Raw genomic sequence first — 21,734 nt, forward strand, 5'->3', positions numbered from 1 at the left:
AACAGGTGATTTTGGAGAAAGTGATTATGTCAATTCCAAATTTACAATAGCTGAGGATCAAGTCCTGGGGAAGCAGCTTTACGTTTAAAAAGAGCCTGAATGTTAGGATTGTGCAGATGTCAATTGAAGCCTCTGCTTTTAGACTGCGCAGTGGAATGACGTGAGGCACTTTCCTAGTCTTCTCTGGACCTCTATCTTTAAAACAGGGTTGGAGATGATTATGATGGTGATTATAGGTGGTGATGTTGCTGCTGGAGCTAGCGACACAGAACTAGCAACTCAAGGAGTATTTGTGAAAATCAAATGCGGTGATGACTACAGATGGATGCTATAGCATCCGAAAAGTGTTATACAAATGACCTTAGGAAGTGATCTTAGGAAGGAAATGAGAAAAACTCATGGGACTGCACAGGTATGTTCTCTGAAAAGCTCAGGTAGTAAAATAATAGGTATAAAAATGGTAGGCAGGGGCGCCTGGGTGTCTCAGTGGGTTAAAGCCTCTGCCTTCGGCTCCGGTCATGATCTCAGGGTCCTGGGATTGAGCCCCACATCGGGCTTTCTGCTCAGCAGGGACCCTGCTTCCCTCTCTCTCTGCCTGCCTTTCTGCCTACTTGTGATCTCTCTCTGTCAAATAAATAAAGTCTTTAAAAAAAAAAAATGGTAGGCAGAGGAATGACTTCCCAGAGTGAATACAAATTTTGAGACCATTAAAAAAAGAGGCAGGAAGGCCACTTGATGAATGTGAGTATATGCTTAGTAAGAAAACAATAAAAATAAGGTAGGTGAAAAACTGCTGAGGACAATAGACGGGGTATTCAAAGCTCTGATGGAAATCAAGTCAAAACACACGTGCACACACACACACACACACACACACATGCGAAAAAAAGAAAACATCAAGGAGGGACAGGAAAGTCTTACAGCCAATAGTTTAGAGCCAATAGTGTAACAATAGAAGTAACAATTCACAGGAAAACTCTATCCATAATTCTCACTTCCTATCATCTCTTTCTTTCCTATCTTTCCATCTTCCTATATTTTCAGGAGAATAAAGTTCAAGACGAAGAGAGGGAAAATATATCCTTCAAGCTGTAAAGGAGCGAAAAAAAGTCAACTAGAACCCCCAACATCCAGCCTCCCATCTTATGCTTGAATTTCCCCCTTTATAACTGCCCAACAAGTAAAAGTTTTAAACAAATTCTAGTACCTGAGGAGTCACCACATCTTTAATCAGACTGTTTCATCTTTGCATAGCAAGAACAATTAGAAAATCTAGTCTGTGCAAATGCTGAGTCCAAACAAATCTTCCCACACCTTCCATCAGCCTGGGTCCCACCTTAGTGTAATTAGGAACAAACTAACTTTCTTTTTATGTAAAAATTACTTCCATATTCAAAGATTGCTACCATTTCCTTCTCCAAGTAGAGCTCTCACTTCTTCAGGCTTAGCACTCTTCCTTTCCTGTAACAGCTGGATCGTTGAATTTCTTTAGCATCCTCTGAAAATGTTTTCGCTTGATTTTAACCAAATGTTCTTCCTAGTTAAAAGAAACAATGAGTGAGAAAGGGCAAGTGTTCTTTTGTTAAAAGAAAATCAAAAGTGTCAGAAGGAATTCTTTGAACTTCCTTCTACTGAATCCACTTGAACCTGTTCCCCACCTTTTCTAGTATCTTGAGAAAGTGATCTCCTAAGAAGAATTCCTCTACCAAGTCTTTGCATCACACCACTTCTGCCTCCCTAGGCGACGTTATCAGACATCCCTCAGTCTGTCTTCCCTCAATCTCTCTCAACTTTCCTCTTCATAGCTGAGTTTCTCCTCTGTTCTTACTGCCTCCATTTTTTCACCTCCCCTTACTATTTATTCTCTGAAAACTGGCTATTGGGCCATCATTTTACTGGACATGATCTAAGTTCACCAGTAATATCCATATTTCTAACTAAAGTAAGTATTTTTTTTCTTCTTAATTTTACTTCATCTCTCAGCAGGATTCAATATTATAGAACACTTCTTTCTTAAACTATGTTCTTTCTTTAGCCTTCTTAGACTCCAGGTTCTCTTAGTACACTCCTAGTTCCTTCACTTTGTCTTTCTTTCTTCTTTTTTTTAAAGATTATTTATTTATTTATTTGACAGAGAGAGAGAGAGAGAGAGAGATCACAAGTAGGCAGAGATGCAGGCAGAGGGGGAGGGGGAAGCAGGCTCCCCGCTGAGCAGAAAGCCTGATGTGGGGCTTGATCCCAGGACCCTGATATCATGACCTGAGCTGAAGGCAGAGGTTAACCACTGAGCCACCCAGGCGCCCCCACTTTGTCTTTCTTAATCTCCTTTATAAGCCCAACCTTTTAATATTTCCTCATTAAGTAACAGAGATCCTCAAGGGTTAATCCTACACCTAACCCTCTTTTCTCACTATATAGTTAGACATGCCCTGCATTAAGTACTATGTGTATGATCTACAGATACGTCCCAGACCAGGCTTCCTTGCTTTCTAGACTATCATATTCAGTTGTCTGCTGAATGTCACAAAACACCTAAAAACCAAACTGGAATCATTCTCCTTCCCCCTTCCCCAACTAGTAGCTCCCTGGTATTCCCTTTTTTTTTTTTTTTTCCAGGAACTTACTTCACCACTTCCCACTTGTGTGAGCCAAAAACTTGGAATTTATTCTTTAGTCTTTTCTTCCTTTTTTCTTCTCTAAATCATCCATCACCAGAATCTATAAATGTAACACCTAAATAATTCCATATCCATGCGTTTCTCTCCATCTTCACGGTCCCACCTTAGTTCGTATCATTTTGCCTGGACTATTTCAATCATGTGCTAACTTGTCTTCCACAGTTTTTATCATTCTCTCAGGATCCTCCACACCATAATTAGGAAGATCTCTCTAAAATTCAAGTCTGATCTTATCACTTCCCTGTTAAAATGTTTGGGGGATTCTCATTGTGTAAGTAAGAGCAGAATTCTTTAAATTTCCTGGGAGATATAGCTTTTGCTTGCCTCACCAGGCTCGTTTCTTATTATTCCACAATCTCCAGTCAAACAGGCCCTCTCTCTGTCCCTCCTAGGCGCTTTGCTCCTTCCTGCCATAGGACTTTGGCAAATGTTGTTTTTATAGTCACAAATTGCTTCCTTCTCTCTTTCCTCATAAATTGTCTGAGGTGATTTCTTCTAATTATTCTCATGTAACTATATTTCCATCCTTTAGAGAAGTTCTACCAGTACTGAATAACACATTCACTTTTTAAAAGTTTAGTTAACTTCTGTCTCTAACTGCAGCTTTATTCAGTGACAGTAGAGCTTTTCTGTTTGCACTCCTCCGTATCCCCAAGTCTAGTAGGATCCCTGGCCTGCAGTCTGTACCCAATAAATACTTGTGGAATACATGAGTATACAGATGAGCCTCAACATTACCCTTTCACAGCTGTCGTGTTCTTTTCACGTGCTCTTCTTTCCTCCCGGAATACAGCCCTTCCTGTCCTTCCTCTCCTCATCCACTTGGTCTGTGGACCGCTCTTATATCCTTGAAGACTCACCCTTGAATACTCAACCTTGTCTTTCTAAGAGAAGTGAGTCTGTTTTTCCCCTCCAAAAAAAGAGCGAGGTGCTCCAGACTTTGTGTTCTTTATGTGTATCTCTACTCTAGCCCTTCTTACAGTGCTTGAGTATTTTGTGTGCTTATCTGTTTTCCTATATCCTCCAGTACCTAAGGAGCAAGAACTATGTCTTAGGACAGTGTCTGTGGGGCGCCTGGATGGCTCAGGGGATTAAGCCTCTGCCTTTAGCTCGGGTCATGATCTCAGGGTTCTGGGATCAAGCCCCGCATCAGGTTCTCTGCTCAGCAGGGAGCCTGTTTCCCCTCCTCCCTCCTCCCTGCTTCTTTGCCTACTTGTGATCTCTCTCTCTGTGTCAAATAAATAACTAAAATCTTAAAAAAAAAAAAAAAAAGAACGGTGTCTGCAAAATATGAGGGACTCATTACGTGTTTATTGAATTAAACAATGGTGATGCTAAAGAACCATTATTTGAAATAGTAGATTGGCCCCCTGTCCCCCTTCACTGCTCTATTGACATCCTTTCTGAAATTGTGTATTTGTGTGAAAAAGGGCAGTTTTCTTTAGCTAGAAGGAGATAAGCCCTTAACCAAGAGTACACAAGTACCATGCTGTTCTTCTAGACTTGCCAAATAAAGCAAAGAGGTGTTAGGAGAGCATCTCTGTTCTTTAAGTGGTTTCATGTTTCTAGGCGCATTATTTGCCAGTGTATTGGAAGGACTTACCCATGTGTTTTTGACTCATAATTGCTGATCTTTGAGAAATCAGAGAGAACACAAAATATGTCGTAAATCTGGGTGTGTGTGATAGGCAAATATGGCCCCAGTCATAAGAAAGAAAGATAGAATCTAGTACAGATTGTCAAGCATGACATCAATTGTCTGAGAAATTCTAAAACAGATTATTAAGATATGGTTTGTAGGTCGTTTGGCAGAGGAGTTCTCTACGATCGAGTCATGATATAATGGTTTCTTTTCTCAGTCAGAGTTAATAGATTGTACCAAGGAGGCAAGTGCTTTAGACATGATATGTCTCAATTTCACGAAAGCTTTTGATCATATTTTTCCTGATATATTGGTGCACACTAGTGAATTTTTAGTGGACTCACCGTCATTGCCCATGGAACACTGACTAATGGACTGATGCTGATCTAGAAGGCTGCTGGTGACTGAATACATTTCCATTCCTGGTCTTGTCCCAGTTAAATTTTACTACCAATGTAAATGAAAATATAGAATTCAAATAATCAAAGATTTAGGTAACAGATCCTGGGGGTGGTGGGGGTCAAAGCTAATGAATTATTGGAATCATAATTTTAAATTATTTTTAGGCTAAACATAATGTATATTTTAGAATTAAAATGAAAACTATAAAGATTTTTCCCATAAGTGTGTTATCTCACTTGATCATTATATATAGAAGGACAGCCTTTACTAGCCTTTTTTTGCATGCCTGAATGTGCTAGACCCTTTACATAAATTGTGTCACTTAGTCTTTCTAAATAATCATTTGATACAGGTATCATTCCTCCATTTTACAGAAAAGAAAACTGAAAATCAAACCAGTTAAGTGCTTTCTCCAAAGATTTCAAAAGTGGGGTTACAGCTGGTATGTACACACAGGTCAGTCTGACACCCTAGCTGGAAATGCTCTTCCCTATACTCCATTGGGTTTCAGATGAAATGTATCAGGAAAGTGTAAATGCTACACTTAGTTGAAGAAACCCAATGCTGCGAGTGCAGAACGGAGGAGATGTGGTTTCACAGTGGTTCGTGCGAAAAGGTGTGAAGGGTTTGTTTGCCTGTAAGCACCTTATGAATCATCAGAGTGAGTCACTGACTTCTCCCCAAATGAATAAAATCTTGGGCTATGGACCAGTGCTCAGAACAAAGAAGGGCAAGAGTCATACTGTGCTGTACCATGACTGAAATACGGAGCTTGCTTCTGGGACACTCATCCTAAGAAAGCACTGTTAGTGTGAGCAAGTCCAGGATGATTTGACCAGAATGATACATTTAAGGCACATGAAATATGGCTGAAGGAACTACAGTGCAGCAAGCATGCTACCTCTAGCTCTATAGAGTTAACATTTGCTAAAGGGTACTGTGGGCAAACACCAATCTAGAAGTTTTCAGCCATAATTCATTTAATCCTCACAATAATTTTTGGCATAGCTTTTGTTGTTATTACTTCTGTTTTACAGATAAAGAAACTGAGGCACAGAGTGGTTGCCTCGTGCTTCCCGGGGTCACAGAGTCACAAACTCTGAAAGTGTGGCTCCTATCTTCAACTGGAACAAGAAATTAGAAGAATTGTATACAGTATTTGGCTACAGAAGAAAAAAGGTAAACCAGAAAGAATGCTCCAGAGGACCACAATTAGAATCCGTCTCAAAAAGAATATTGCTTTATAATATCTCAAGAGAATGTTGCTGAGTTCTCTGTTAGTACAAGCTTTCAGTCAGGCATATTTTTGAGGGATTTGCTGCATTGGAGCAGGGTAGGCTGATGTGATCTACATGTTTCCTTCTGTTTCCTTGAGCTCATCAGTGTCAGCATGACCCCATATTGGAGGAGTGGAATGGGAGCATCTATCCCCCCGGAATCTTACAGTATGTGTAGAAAAGTCTTGATTAACTGAAACTAAATTTACAGAACCCTAAATTAATCAAAATATACTCTGCATTATGCTTTTCAAAGACAGAGGTGGGTTTTTTAAAAAGATTTTATTTATTTATTTGACAGAGAGAGACAACACAAGCAGGGGGAGTGACAGGCAGAGGCAGAGGGAGAACCAGACTCCTTGCTGAGCAGGGAGCCTGATGTGGGAGTCGATCCCAGGCCCCTGAGATCATGACCTGAGTCGAAGGCAGACGCTTAACCAACTGAGCCACCCAGGTGCCCTGACAGAGGTGATTTTTTTAAAAGTATTTTCATATTCATTTATCCTTTCATCTGTAAGAACATACATCCAGACTGTAGAGTCCCTCCCATATGTGACACTATATCTGATCCCATCTTTAGTTGTCTACTGCTCATTCCATTTAATTATGAGAAAATTTAGGCTCAGAAAATTTAAGCGATGCCCAAATTCCCACAACTAGGAAGGGGCAGAACAAGGCCTGTAACACGGATTTATCAGACCTTGCTTCCCCCGGCATACTCCATTCCTTCCCCAGGAAGATCGAGTAGGTGGATATAGTTCACAAATAACTTCAATAACAAGGTTTTTTTCTTCCTTGTTTCTTTAGTCATTCCCTCAACAAACACACTGGCCACTCCTTTCACTTAGGGCCAACATAGTGTCGTTGGTAGCGAGGAACACAAAGATTAAAAAAGAAACAAAATGAAAAACATCATCCTAGTTTGGAGGGGCTCAGTGTTGAGTGCGGAGACAGATCTGGAAACAGATCTCAGCAATCCAGTGACAGAAGCTAAGAGTTAGCTTGCCTGAAAGGTACATTCATCTCATCTTCCTATTAACTGGGGCCTTCCTGTAATCAACATCCAGGTTTATTCAACAAATGTGTAAGCTTAACTCTGTTCCAGCCATGGTGCTAGGCATCCTGGAAACAGAGAAAAAAGCACCGGACCTCACAGAGGTTACAGCTGCTTGGTTTCGGGCACTCTGGCCAGGCTCTTGAGATTCCCGTGTAAGAAGTTAGAGAACATGAAGACCCATGTTACTTGAAAGTTAGGTTAGAAATCAATAAAAAAGACAAAAATGGAATACAAACAAAATTACTATTGAAAATAGCTATACTGGACATAGCATACTATATCTCCAAACATCTCCAATGGCCCCTTTTGTTCTTTCCACCTGTTTGTAACAAACCAATTTTTATTTGTTTTTATTTGTGTGTCTCCACTCATGCTCACTCCAGAGCCTGCACTCAGGACGCTGAGCTACAGAGAGATGTGAGAGCTGCGTAGGGTAAAGCTGGAGATACAAAGAGCATTCTCAAGCAACAAAAGGGCCAGGTAGAATTGTTCTATCAAAGACATGGAGAGCAGTTCATGCCCTTGACGTGATAAAGTGAAGTTTGAGGGGAAGGCCAAAAGAACAGGAGATAAGATCCCAAGAGCCCAAGTCCTAACCAATGAGCAGAGCCAGGGGGCAATGCTCAAACACCAGGGCAAATCTGGCAAAGGGCATGGGCAGGGTTGGACCATGAGGTAGGGAAGTCTTGCGAGCCGTAAGACTTCCCTTGAGCTCAAGGAAACCCTTGAGCTTTGCCTGTCCTCACTTACCTCTCAGAAAGTTTGTGAGTTAGACCTCCCATTTTTATTGGGGGCAAGAGAGAATAAGATGGAGAAAGATTCCTATATCTGAGCTTCTCTTGGGAGAGCAATGTTTATAATTGCACAAAGAACATATTAAGAAGCTCTGTGGTTTTGAAGGGAGATATCCCCAAATCATACCCCATCAACAAAGATGAATGTTAAATGTGGTGTAAAAGCTGGGAAAAATAACTGGTTTTGCTCCTGAGAGGGTGGTTCAGTGGGTCCGAGGACAGACTGAAGGGAAAAGAAGGAAGGTGGTAGCCGAGCCATCCAGAGAGCAGCATCGTGTTGAAAGCGACCTCCCCAGACCCAACGGCTGCTTCCATAAAATTCTATAAAATCACAAAATGCTTGGTGTGGGCAGATCTCTTGAGGAACTTCCTGAAGAGGCCACATTTTGGGTCAAGGATGATTTGGGGTAAAAGAGAGTCCACATGGACAAGTAGATAGGGAGCCTACTTACTGATAAGTTTAGGATTTTTGTGACCTCTACCTGACCTTCAGACTCATAGACCTAACTGCCTCCACAGTATCTCCACTTGGATGACCAAAAAGCACCCCCAACTCCACCAAAATCTGTTCCCCTACAAACTCTCCCCATCAGAAGAAACATTCCTACCGTCCAGTGGGCTGCCCAGGCCACACTCTTGGGATCTTTCTCACTCCTTTTCCTGTGCTTCCATTTTCAAACCTATCAGCAAGTCCTCTCGGCCCCACCTTGAAAATAGATCTCAAATCTTCCAACTCTCAACCTCCTCTCCCACTGCTAATCTTACCAAGTTCTTGTCACTTCAGAGGATGACAGCGGCAGTCTCCTAACTGGTTTCACCGAGTCTGTGTTTGCCTCAGTGTAGTTGGTTCTCTTCACAGAGTAATCTTCTAGAAATGCAGGTCTGATCACGTCAATCCTGGGCTCGAACCCATCTCATGACTTTGCAAAGTCCTTACAAAAGCCTAGCAGTTCTCTGTGATCTGGCCGCCAGCTTCATTTCCTCCTCCTCTCCTTTACCCGGTCTTCCTGCGGCTCTTTGGAGTTGACGGGCGCACCTTGTGTTGCTGCAGCCGGTCTGCACCATTAGCAGGGCGTGAGTCTGGGATTCCAACCTGGGCTGGGGGACTCCAGAGCCATTGCTCTTAAACCACTGTCGCTTGCCAACCCCGTAACACCTATCACACTACCCGATAATGTAGTATTTATCTTCTTGTTTCCTTGGGGTCTGTCTCCCCCACTATGAAATATAAATGTCATAAGTGCAAGGACTTTGTGTGTTTTGCTTATCACACAGTGCCTGGCCCAGGGTTGGCATTTTATAAATATTTGTGGAAGAAGTGAAGCCTTAGCTGATTTCCATATATAATGGCTGACACTGAGGCACGTTTTATGCATTGTTCACTAGTCCTTACAGCAACCTCATCAAAGGGTTACTATTATGTTCCTCATTTTAATGAGGAGGGAACTGTGGCTTGAGGAGGTTAACTCTATGCCCCCCGTTACACAGCTAGGAAGTGGAAGCGCAGGGATTTGAACTGGGATCTGTTCACCTTTGGAACCTAAGCTCTTAACCCCTGGGCTGTGTTTTTCCTACTATCCTAAGGTTCTTTTTTTCTTCTCCATGTGGCACCTACCTACACCAAGGAAATAATTAATAATTAAATAATTAATATGTTTGAAGAGCTCAGAAAGAAATTAAGAAAACAAAAATGTCTTAGTGGAAAGCATTAAACTTTTTATAACTGGGTAGTACTTGTTCAGACATATAGTCTCTTCCTCTATTTTAGAGAGAACTTTGAGGTACAGAGAGGTTGAACGGGTGTCTAAGGCCCCGAAACTCCATGATGTTGAGAAAGGACACCAGAGTAGGGAACTGGAAACTCTTCTAGTAACTGTGCATTATAGTTTGAATTATATCCTGCCAGTTTTATATATTGAAGTCCTAACCCCCAGTACCTCAGAATGTGACTTTATTTGGAAATAGATGTAATTAGCTAATTGGATGTAATTAGTTAAAATGAGGTCATACTGGAGTAGGGTGGGCCCTTAACCCGATATGACTGGTGTCTTTATAAAATGGGGAAATTTGGAGGCAGGCATACAAACACAGAGAACACCACATAAATATGAAGGCAGAGATTAGGATGTTGCATCTACATGCCAAGAATGTCAAAGATTGACTCAAATTATCACAAGTTAGGGGAGAGTCATGAACAGATTCTCATAGACCTCAGAAGGAACTGCCCCTGACACCACCATGACCTTTGGACTTCTAGCCCCCAGAACTGTGAGATAGTAAATTTCCACTGTGCAACCCAACAAACCCCTCCCCTCCTCACCCCTCCAGTTTGCAGTACTTTTTTATGGCAGTTCTACAATGCTAATACACTGTATGATCTCAAACGGGTCACTGACCATCTCTGAGCCTTAGTTCCTTTATTTATAAAAATAAAGGGGTATGGGGCACCTGGGTGGCTCAGTGGGTTAAAGCCTCTGCCTTTGGCTCAGGTCGTGATCCCAGGGTCCTGGGATCGAGCCCCACATCGGGCTCTCTGCTCAGCAGGGACCCTGCTTCCCCCTCTCTCTCTGCCTGCCTCTCTGCCTACCTGTGATCTTTCTCTATCAAATAAATAAATAAAATCTTTTTAAAAAAAAAAAAAGAGTAGGATGCTTAACCAACTGACTGAGACACCTAGGTGCCTCCTCCCCCCTTTAAAAAAAATAAAATAAAAAAAAAATAATAAAGGGGTAGACCAGATGATCTCTGAGGCATGTTTGGTTCTAAAATTACATGGCTTCCTCATTCCAGGACTCAGAGATCAGTACCTTTTTAAAAAATGTATTCACTTATTTATTTATTTATTTATCTGGGAGAGAGGAAATTTCAGACAGACTGGGCACATAACCTGATTCAGGGCTCAATCTCATGATCCTGAGATCATGACCTGAGCCAAAATCAAGAGTCAGAATCTCAACTAACTGAGCCACCCAGGGTACCCCTGCCAACATTTTTTTTTTTGGTTTGAAAAACTTTAGGCATGGGTTTGCATTTTACCCTGGTATAAAACCACTAGATTCAGTTCAGTTTGACAAATGTATATTTGTTCCAGATATTGGATTGGGCATTGGAAATTCAGCAGGCAATAAGATCCAGCTTCTGGCTTCAATGAATTATAGTCTTTTGGAAAAGACAGAAACGCAACTTCAACATATAGCACGCGTTAGTAATTATAATATTTTGCAGAACCTTATGTATATCAACTCATGTAATTCTTGCATAACCTGCTATAATCTAGGTATTATTATAATTATCTTTATTCTACAGATGATAGAGCTGAGGCACAGGAGAGTTAAGTCACTTGCCCAAGGTTACACAGCTAATTACGTAGGTAAAGCTCAGCATATTCTAGGAGCTTAAGGAAGAGTCTTTATCGCAACCTTGGGAATCAGGGTAACTTCCTATAGAAGGACACCTGATCTGAATCTTGAGGAATGTGGGAGAGAGCCAGCTTGGAGAATTCTTCACAAGGGGTACAGGACCCATAAAGTGTGGGTTTATAAAGGGAATTTTCCAGCAGCTTTCCTGCCTCACCTGGGTTTCACAGGTTTTAAAGCTCATGATCACTGATTTAATCAAGCTCTAAGACACAGGCTCCAAGAAGTGGCAACAGTATGGTGGAAAAGGCCTGGGATTATTACCTCCACCTGACAAATTAATAATCCCCATGTGCCTACAGCCCAGAGAGTAGGTGACTCGTCTAAAGTCGTATGGTTAGTAAACAGAGACAGGATGGAAACCCAGGCCACTTGGCTCTAGAATCCATGCAATAAACCCCCCTCCTTCACTTGAACTCCATTAGGCTTTGTTCAGTGGACAAGAACTTCCATGACTTCCAACTCGTGTCACAATCAGCCTGTGGGAAAAGGTCAAGGGAAGGCCATCCTGTGGAACTCTGACAGTTTCTGATTCTGTAAGTCAGCCTTAGTCTCCCACACATTGTGTTAAGTACTAAGCTATCACCCTTGGCCTTGGCAAAGACCCTATAGTCATTTCTGCTTCTGCAGTAGCTCCCTGCCATTAGGAACGCTGAAATGCCATCAGAGATAAGAGAATGGGTACACTTATGGCCTCTGCTCTAGAACCAGATGATTAACTTTCTTTTAGATTTATCTTCCTTGTGGTTTTCCTGAGAACACAATTATGATTTTGTGGTCTGCAGGGTAGATGGTGAGCAACACGGCAGACTGCAAGCTCCCGGCCTCTAGAGCTCCGTCTCACTCGTGTTTGATGCCCGATCCCATCTCCGTACCCGAACCAGCACCTGTCCATGGTGGGAGCACAGTATCTGAAGACGGTCGTCGCGCAAGGAAGCTGCTATGGCCTGAATGTTTGTGCAACTCCAGGCCCCGAAATTCATCTGTTGAAATTCCAACTCCCAAAGATAATGGTATTAGGAAGTGAGGCCTTTGGGAGCTGCTTAAGTTGTGAGGGTGGGGGCTTCATGAATGGGATTAGTGCCTTCCCATAAAGGGGTCCAGAGAGATCTCTAGCCCTTTCCACCGAGCAAGGAGCCTATTTCCAGCAGCTATGATCTGGGAAGTGAGCCCTCACCAGAACTCGAGTAGGCTGGTAACTTAATTTTGGACTTCGCAGCCTCTGGAACTCTGAGAAATAAACTGTTGTTTTTAAGCTGCCCAGTCCGTGGTACTTTATTATAATAGCCTGAATGGATTGACAAAAGCCCTTGCTCCAAGCACGACTCTCTCTTCAGGAGCAGGAGCTCTCCACTCAGATCGCACATAGAACTACCTGGGGAAGATTTTAAAAATCTGGTCAGCAGGGCTCTTGGGAATTCAGAAAGAATCTAGGAGTGTGGGTGGGACCCAAACCTTAATATTAAAATATATATATATATTTAGGGGCGCCTGGGTGGCTCAGTGGTTAAGCGTCTGCCTTCGGCTCGGGTCATGATCCCAGGGTCCTTGGATCCAGCCCCGTATCGGGCTCCCTGCTCTCCGGAAATCCTGCTTCCCCCTCTCCCACTTCTCCTGCTTGTGTTCCCTCTCTTGCTATGTCTCTCTCTGTCAGATAAATAAATAAAACCTTTAAAAAAAAATATTCTTCAGGTGACTCTCATTTGCAGCAAGGATTAAAAACCATTTCTCTGTAGAAAACATACCTGCACGTATTTATAAATATTTATAGCTGAAGGCATTATAAAAGTCACACCTGTGACAATGCTGACCAATTCACTTTTGTCAGTTAGTCTGTAAGAGCTCAGGGATGGTGGGTGTGGAATCAGAAGTCAAGGATGGTAGCTGAGTGCTGTGAACATTAGCTCTGGAACCCGCAGGCTGACTGGGTGTGTGGTATTGGCTCATCTCACCTTTGTAAAGAAATTCAGTTAATTTTAGTTTATTGAGTGGAATTCTTCTAGAGCAGACCCACTAACTGGTGCACAAACAGTTCCCTGTGGCTAAAATAGTACATGTTATCCATTGACTCGTTTGCAGCCTTCCTCACCGGACACACACACACACACACACACACACACACACACACACGCACACACGCACACACGCACACACGCACACACGCACTTCTTAGCCTAACATTTTTTAAACTGATTTTAAAATTTCAACAAAGTATTGCAGAATTCTGCCTATGAAATTTATAAAGCTCTTTCCAGAAAGAAAAGCATAACCATATGATCAATAGGAGACTCCATGAATCATGGAAAAGACCATGAGAGTCAACCAGTGGTCTGTCACCGGTGCTTGAAGAAGTCTCTTTGGACCTCAGCGTCTTCGTGTGTCAAATGAATCAGTGGGACCGTCTGACTACATGAAGCTAATGTTCTGCAATTCTGTGATTCTTTTCTAGAGGACCCAGCTGAGTGGGAGATTCCCTTGGTTTACCTAGTGGATTAAGCTTTTCAGATTCCTTAAAATGTTTCTGTTTGCTTCTCTGTAACCACCTCCCACATCACTGAGCTGTGCAGCTCTTTGCTAAGAACATGTGAAACGTTGTAAGCTAGGGGACTTTTTCGACACAGATTCTGAAACTTCAGTTGAGAGGCTGGCCAGGCAAGGTGGTTGGTTTTCTTTGTGAGGAATGGTAGGAGAGAAGAGAAATATCTACTTTTGATAGGTCAGAACTAACCACCAAATAATTGGGCCTACAGTCTAATCTAATCATGCTTTTGTTTATTCACTTCATATAAAAGTCTCTTACGAATGCATCTGAACACAATATATAATAATAATACTATAACATACATTGTGAGAAACTTTTGAAAACAATAAGATGTCCACCTGAAATAATGCAGTGTTCATAGACATACAACCCATTGGTCATGCACATTTGTGCCATTTCTTTAACTAGTGAGTTACAACGCTGAACTGAAGGCGTGGGATATATTTTACAGATGGAGACGAAAGCCAATAAGAGGCCTAACAAGTGTTATCAGAAGCTTCACATTTGCATAATTTACTACGTCAGTTCACATTTTATTATAAAATTCACATTGTTTTATTGTTGTTGGGTTTGTTTGTTTGTTTGTTTGTAATTAATTGGAACATGACATTCCTGCTTTAAGGGCAGGCAGGAGGCTTTAGCTTTAAAGTCAGTAGTTTGGGAACACTCAGAAGAACCATCTGTGAGCGAATGTAGTGTTGCTGTTTAAACCAAAGCCACGACGATAGGGGAACCCAGTTAGGACCCAACTCATGCGGACGCGGATTTGGATAGAACATGGGTGAAAACTACATCCCTTTGCCCCCTACCCCTATCAAACTATACAAAAGTAAAAGCTTAGTATAAACCATTTTAGTATCGAATGTGAGAATCCTGTTTCCAAAACCGGTTCGCAAAGGGGTTGTGCAGTATGAGCAACTCAGGGAAGAGGGCCGACCATCTGAACAAAAGCCCACAGATGTCCTCACCAGGGAGGGGGTCGTATGTCTCTCTTAAGCGATGTTCAGGTTATATAATACACAATACAAAACGTTACAAGAAAAGTCGCAACTCTTAGGCAGAGTTTTCTACACAAATGTAACACCACCATTGGCAGGCAATGTTAGATATATAAATTAATAACTTACAAAACATTACATTATATACATGAAGTAATAAATATACTGTTATAAACAGAAATGGAGGTGTTAGCGCAGAAGGCAGTGCAAGAGAAAGACGGCAGCGTCAAATTGGAAACGGTGTGTCACTGGGTAGAGAGCAATGGAGGGGAGGGGACAGGATGGGGGGCGCCGAACAGAGCCCAGTGGCTCAGGGCTTCTGGACACAACATGGCGCACGGCCTCACTGAGGGGAATTTTACACAGACTGTTATTGGGAATGACATGACTACCCCTTCCTACCTCTTAGTTTGTTCACTTTTATTCTGTTTGCAGCACAAAAAGTGAAGTTCTAAGAGGAGAAAAATATACTGCTGTAAGCGGGCAGACAGAGATAAGTTATACGGACAACTGTGAAGCTGGATGGGACCAGAGGGGAAGGAAGTAGAATGTGGTTAGAAGCGTATCCTTTCTATTTGCAAAAGTAACTGTAGTAAAGTGAAAGATATTGCCCAAGAAAGAAGGAAGACCGTTTTCTTTCCTTTTTTCCCCCCCAGAAAGAGTCAAAAAAGTTTATGTCAACTTTGAACGCTTATCTGTGTAGAAGTTGATACTAAACTCTAGGTATTCAACAGGCATTTTAAAGACGTGAAAATGTTTTACAAAAAAGGCACACAGGTTGGCAGACAAGGGGACAGGTGAGCAGATTTATAAATGAAGTTATTAATCAGTCAGTTCAGTCACTAGAGGGGACAGACTCCCAAAACTTAGTGCAGAAAAATCTCTCAGTTTTGTGTCTTCCATTTTCAAGCCATTTACTCAGGATCTGATCTTGGCCTTCAGTACCAGATAAAGCTTCAGTTCTCCGCTAAGCTTGCATACAAGGCAAGTCAACCGTGGCATTTTCTGAACTGCTGTTTGCTTCATGGTCTCGCATTCTGGCTCCAAACTCAAGTAACTGGAAAGGCCACGTGGCCCTTGTCCCGTGCAGGCCTACGCCCCCATGATGGGCTGGCCCTACCATCCAGCTGGCATGCTTGTCAAAGGTGGAATGTTCATCTCCACACGGAGAAGGTGATTATGTGTCGATCGGGGACTTGTCTTCTGCCCCAGTGTCTCCATCAGTCTCTCCTAGTGAATCCCTATGGTCAGGGTCGATCACACAAAGTGTCTTTGTGCTGCTGAAATAATTATGACCCTCTCCCTCTTTGTCGGGGCCTTCAGAATCCTCCTCTTCAAGGGTCAGTTCAAACTGAAACTTCTCCATCAGACCCTGGCAGTCTCTGTTCTGCTCGTCCAGTGGTGGGGAGGGACTCTGGGGTATCATGCTCTGATACCAGTTCCTGTTATCTTCTAAAGTATCCAGAATGTCCTGGGCGTCAGGCTGCACCAGATCTGCCCAGGTCTCCCACAGTGGGTGTACGATGTAGTCAATGAAACCGACCTGGAAAAAATGAAGGTTACACTTCGATTATTACGACAGACTCCTGAAAACCAAACAAGCTCTCCTGGTTTCTAGGCAAAGAAAGAGGCACAAAAAGTCAAGAGAGATCAAGAATTATAGATTCTTCTATTTGAGCATATACTATACAGTATACCCTATATATTGGGTGTACTATATACATTATTGCTTTTACGTCCGCAAAGTATTGTTACCCACACTTTACAAAGGGAGAAACTGGGGCCCACTGAGATGAAGTATCTTGTCAGAGATCACAGAGCCAGTAAGTGGTAGAGCTGAGACTTCAACCCAGCTCCGTCTGGTTCCAAAGCCTGTGTTTGTCTCACTCTAACTGACTACTTTTCCTCTTCTGTGTGCCAGAGAAGAAGGCTGGATGTAACCCTGGCCGGGAATGACTCTGTCACCACTTGGATTCTGTGAGTCATTCTCCAAAGAAGGAAGCTCCAGGTCTAATGAGTTCTGACTCAAGATTCTTTCCCTGATAAATTTAAAATATGCCGCCACTCCAAAATGAAGAGGAGACAGCCCCTGACAACTCTGAAATTTCTCGAGTTCCGTGGAATGCTTTTGTTTGCAGACGACTTTGGAAAAACATCTGAAGATACTTCCAGCGCCTACATAAACAAACATCCCCTCTGTGGACACGTCTGCAATTGTCTTAGATCCACACGGTATGGTCACTTCCATCAGGAGAAAGGAGAGAAAATAAAAACAATCAAGCAGTTCCTTTGCTAGTGTTCCTGGGAATAAATACAAGGCTTATGGCTCTGTGACGGTTTACACAGGGGCCGTGCATCCTGCGTGAGCTCCTCTGTGGCCTTATGCTGACCTCCCCATTGTCGGACAAACAGGAAACACGGGGGGTGGGGGCAGGTTGTGAAAAAGAACAGGCACTAGTTGAATGAGGGACTGGAATTCCCCTGTCCTGGTCTGGGGGCTGGAGAGATGCTGGGTCCAGATTCGGAGGTAAATGAGCAAAAGCAATGTATATGCTTCCATGGGATGTGATCCTGCTCTCTTTCCACACTATGGGGAACCTTTCCTCTTTTTTTTTTTTTTAATTTTATTTATTTATCTGACTGAGAGAGAGAGATCACAAGTAGGCAGAGAGAGAGGGGGGGAAGCAAGCTCCCCACCGAGCGGAGAGCCCGATGGCAGGGCTCAATCCCAGAACCCTGATATCATGACCTGAGCTGAAGGCAGTGGCTTAACCCACTGAGCCACCCAGGTGCCCCGGGAAACCTTTCCTTTAACAACATTCTGGTTTTTGCCAAGTCGTTTAATATATCAAAATTCATATGTGACTCTTTTATATCTATATCTACCCGCATCTGTATATTTGTATCTATTATCTATCTATCTATCTATCTCTCATTACCTTTCACCTGTCTATCGACCTTTTTATCATCTCTCTTCTCCCTCCTGATGCTTCCCTAGTCTTAACGTAACTCACACCAAAGTCAGGGACATCTCTGATCTGCAGATCAGAGATCTGCAGTGAATTTGACTGCAGATATCCTAATATTTCTCTTGCTTCCACCCACTCCCTTTTCCTTCTTCATGTGTATTTAATGGATTTTAGAGACTATTTTCAAGGTGTTTTCCAGGGACCTGAAAAAAACAAGCTCAAGGCATTGGAGAAAATGGAATTGGCTGAACGCCGTACAGTCATTTCCTTTCTTCATTTATTTTGCTTCTGCTAAATGCTCAGCACTTTTTTGAAAGGTAGCCTTTAGCTGCTTATTTGCTGGGCCCCGGGAGGAGAGAGCTCTACACATCCTAAGAGCACCTAGTCAAGGGCTTTATTGCCAGACAACTCAGACAATGCTTGCCGGAGCCCATCTGCGGGAAACACCAGAGTGTACCATGATGTCATGGCAACAGGGAGACCTGCCTACGGTGATGGGAGAGTGAAGAGCTCTGGGCAGAGGGCAGCTGGGTCGATCAGGAGCTGGTAAAATGAACCAAGGGGACAGCTTCTCCACCTGATGCACTGGGAAAGTAGCTGCTGTGTCCATCTCACAAAGCTGTGTGGGGGTTCAAATAGGACGAGGTCTGCGAAAGTATGTGGAAAACCACACAGAACACCATATAAATATAAACCATCACAGTTGATAATAAATGGGAATTATTCTAGTTAATGAATTAACTAATTGTTTGAATTAAGGCCTTGGGGGATTTGAACGGGCCCTGACAACTGAATGTTAGGATGCATTTTTATAGCATATTAGAATTTTAGAGGACTGTCACAGATTGTAAACTCATTTGACTGGGACTCTATAAAAAAAGGCAACAAAATAATAACTGCAAGGGAACTTTGCATCGATATCACAAGTATACGTAAGTTTGGGGGTAGCAGGTAGTGGGAAAAGAGGATAAAACTAACAAAAAGCACTCCTCGTGCTTTCGTGCTAAAGACTTGGCATAGTCTGTAGACCCATTCTTAATCAGGACTATCCAGCTCAGGCCATATGTTGCCCTGAAAAAAAATAACATTTCAGCATGCCCTGAAGCCTTTGTAAGGATACAAAGTATCCTTAGTATCAGCTAGAGGTATCTGAGGCATTTCTGCATCCCCCTGCCTCCAGCATATTGTCCCCAGTCCTTGGTGCACAGGGAATTTGTAGCTTTGGACACAACCCAAAGATGTCAGCGTGTTCTCAGAGGTAGAGAAGCAAGCTTGGAAGGGGACACAGGACAGGGCATCGACTGTGGGGTAGAAGAGGTACAGGAATGAGATTCACTCTTGGCACTTGATTATGGAGAGACAACAGACACAGGGCAGAGGCAGCAAGGATAAAGAGCTGAGCACTTGGATAAGGACAGGCATAAGAGAGATCTGGAGAGATGGGGAGGAGGAAGCAGCTCTGAGTTCAGGCAGCTGGATTTGCTAAGGTCACAGATAGCTCTCTAAACTGCTAGAGAATACACAGACCAAACTTTGATGAGTTTCCGAGGACGGCTTTTCCTCCACCCTATCAAACTGAGTGTAATGGAGAAGGCAAATGAGTCACAAATAGAATGGAACTAAATGGGTTGTTGCTTCCTTCTAACCTCAGGAGTTAGTTCGAACCCTCCAGCTCTACAATCAGCAGAGCTCTTTGAAAATTTCGTATTAGATACCTGGGATTTTTCCACAGAAGCCGTATGCTTGTCACACATGGGGCTAATCTCCATTCCCCTCTCCCGCTCTTTGTCTCCCTGCTGGAAAAATTCCTCCATGATGCGGTCTGTCCATTGTCGATACAATTCCAAGGACTTGGTGGGATTGCTCAGGTCTGCACAGTGTACCATGTTGCGAAGGACCTGGAATCATCAAGTTTTGAAAATCTCATAAAACACAGTGTAAATACTACCAGAACATCTCATGCCTCTTGTACTAGTACATTTGGTACCAAACCCAAGAACGTTTTAGTTGCATTATAATTGTGGTGTGTGCACCAAAAAATCCTATTACAGTGACGCTGGCCAGACTTGGTTATTTACCATTATAGGAGTTCTGAAAGGGAAAATGTGTGTCTTCTCAGATTGACAGTCACTGAATGTAAAAATTGGAAGGGACATTAGAGGTCAAATGCTGCCATCACTTCCCTTCCCCAGTTTGGAAAAAATGCAAAGAATTACTCAAAGTAGATGTCTTCATATTTTCCACTTGTGGAAAGAGACCAGCTGATGGTAGTTTGTATAATCAAAACAGACCTAACAATCTTCAAGTCGATGGGATTTATATCCAAAAGCGAGCTTTTGGGACCCACAGTCACGTAACCACTATTACAAATGAATTTTGCCATTTATTTTTAGAACTCAGCCCAATTCAATAAATAGGGTTATGTTTTTCTTCATAAATTTGCAGATAAACTTGAATGTCCATTTTCCTTAGCTTGTTCTGAAAATAAGCCCAAGTTGTAATAATAACCAGATACACGGCTAACTGAACCAATGTTTGTTTTCATTTTCCAACTGTTGTTTGGTTTAGTTTGGTTTGGCTTTGCGGTAAACCAAAAGCTTTCATCAAGTACCTGTATACGATCCGTGTAGTTGTCCAGGAGAAGAACACCTGAACTTGTAACTTTCTTTGTTTCTACCATTGTCTTCAGGTCTGCCAGCAGGCTCATATGTTTGGACATATCAGTTGCTAACACCTAGGGTAAAAGGAAAATGAAACTCTCATGAGACTTATCAGAGAGAACGGTGTTTCTCCTCCCGGGAAGTGAAGGATGTAGAAAGGAAAGGAAGTCTTACCATGTCAATAACCATTTTCCTGAGTGTCTGGCGCTGCTTCTTGGTGAGATTCTGGAAGATGTCACAGTGTTCTTCCTGCAGCAGTTTGAAACCCACAGCGAGGTGATGGTTTTCCAACACGGATTCATCATTATACATCAAAGCGAGTTCTGAATCTAATAAACAAGGGAAAATGATGACTTAATAAGAAAGGGATACAATTCTAACGTTGGCATGACTTCAGTGTGAAATCAGATCCAGTTCTCTCCAAATGATGTCAGGAACCAAGACCCACATGTCATTTCTCATCAGAGAAAGTTTCCCTTTTCAAGGGGAAGTAGTCCTTTCCCAAGCCAAACATGCTCGTCATAGATACTGGTGCATAAGCTTTCTCTTTGACTAAAATTCATGGTATTTTAAAATCCTTTTTATCCTTCTTCATTTCAGATGAAGAATTTAACATTAGGTAAGTGCACTTCCGAGCATCTAAACCCTATTTTTATCTCAGTTTGTAATTTCCCTTATGTCTTCACACCTTTTGTGCTTTAGAAAGGAATAAACTAAAAATGCCACTAAACTTTATTATATGTATTAGGATTTTCAAACCATTTCACTTTTTTATAGATTCCCCAGTCCTGTCCCTTGTGATTTTTTGATTTTTCAAAAATGATAATAGTGTCAGTGTGAAATTTTTGTTTTGTCCAAATAATTTAGCTCTTTGGAGTTTTCTACAAATATGGTGACAAAACATTAATAATTTTTTAGAATAATCTTGACGTCAGAGTTTCTGTCCTCTGGCCCTATATGTCAGAAATGGCAACATCTGGAAACCTAAACGACAGCTTCCAGCTTGCCATTCACACAGAAGCAGCACAGACATCTTTTGTTAGGCAGAGCCGTGGTCTGCACTGGACAATATGGTCAACAAATTCCGGAGGGAACATTTTTCTCTTAAGAAAGAATAATAGCCAAGTGATGGTGACAGGTTACTCATTGCAGATGTCGTCACTCATATACCATTGCTTTAACTGTGTTCTTCGTGTTACATCCTCAGAATACATGGTAGGATATATGAAGACATTTCAGCACTCCTGCCCTGTTCACCCTGTGATCAATCCCAGATCTGCAAACTGGCTTTCTGTGTTC

At 42.3% G+C, this 21,734-nt stretch overlaps 1 protein-coding gene across 2 annotated transcripts in view; it reads right to left on the reverse strand.

The window, feature by feature from the left end:
- Positions 1–14,023: 14,023 nt before the first annotated feature.
- PDE4B (phosphodiesterase 4B) overlaps positions 14,024–21,734 on the reverse strand; it is a gene marked incomplete at its 5' end in the record, with an annotated part of 446,375 nt that continues 438,664 nt past the window's right edge. For both annotated transcript variants that reach the window (XM_080800299.1, XM_080800300.1), the window contains 4 exons: positions 14,024–16,349; positions 19,491–19,673; positions 20,387–20,509; positions 20,610–20,764. In XM_080800299.1, coding sequence (XP_080656425.1) covers positions 15,984–16,349; positions 19,491–19,673; positions 20,387–20,509; positions 20,610–20,764 — 827 coding nt within the window. In that variant the 3' untranslated portion in view covers positions 14,024–15,983. The remainder of the gene's footprint in view (positions 16,350–19,490; positions 19,674–20,386; positions 20,510–20,609; positions 20,765–21,734) is intronic.

The sequence above is a fragment of the Martes martes genome (assembly GCF_963455335.1).
Source record: "Martes martes genome assembly, chromosome: 4".
Taxonomy (NCBI): Eukaryota; Metazoa; Chordata; class Mammalia; order Carnivora; family Mustelidae; genus Martes; species Martes martes.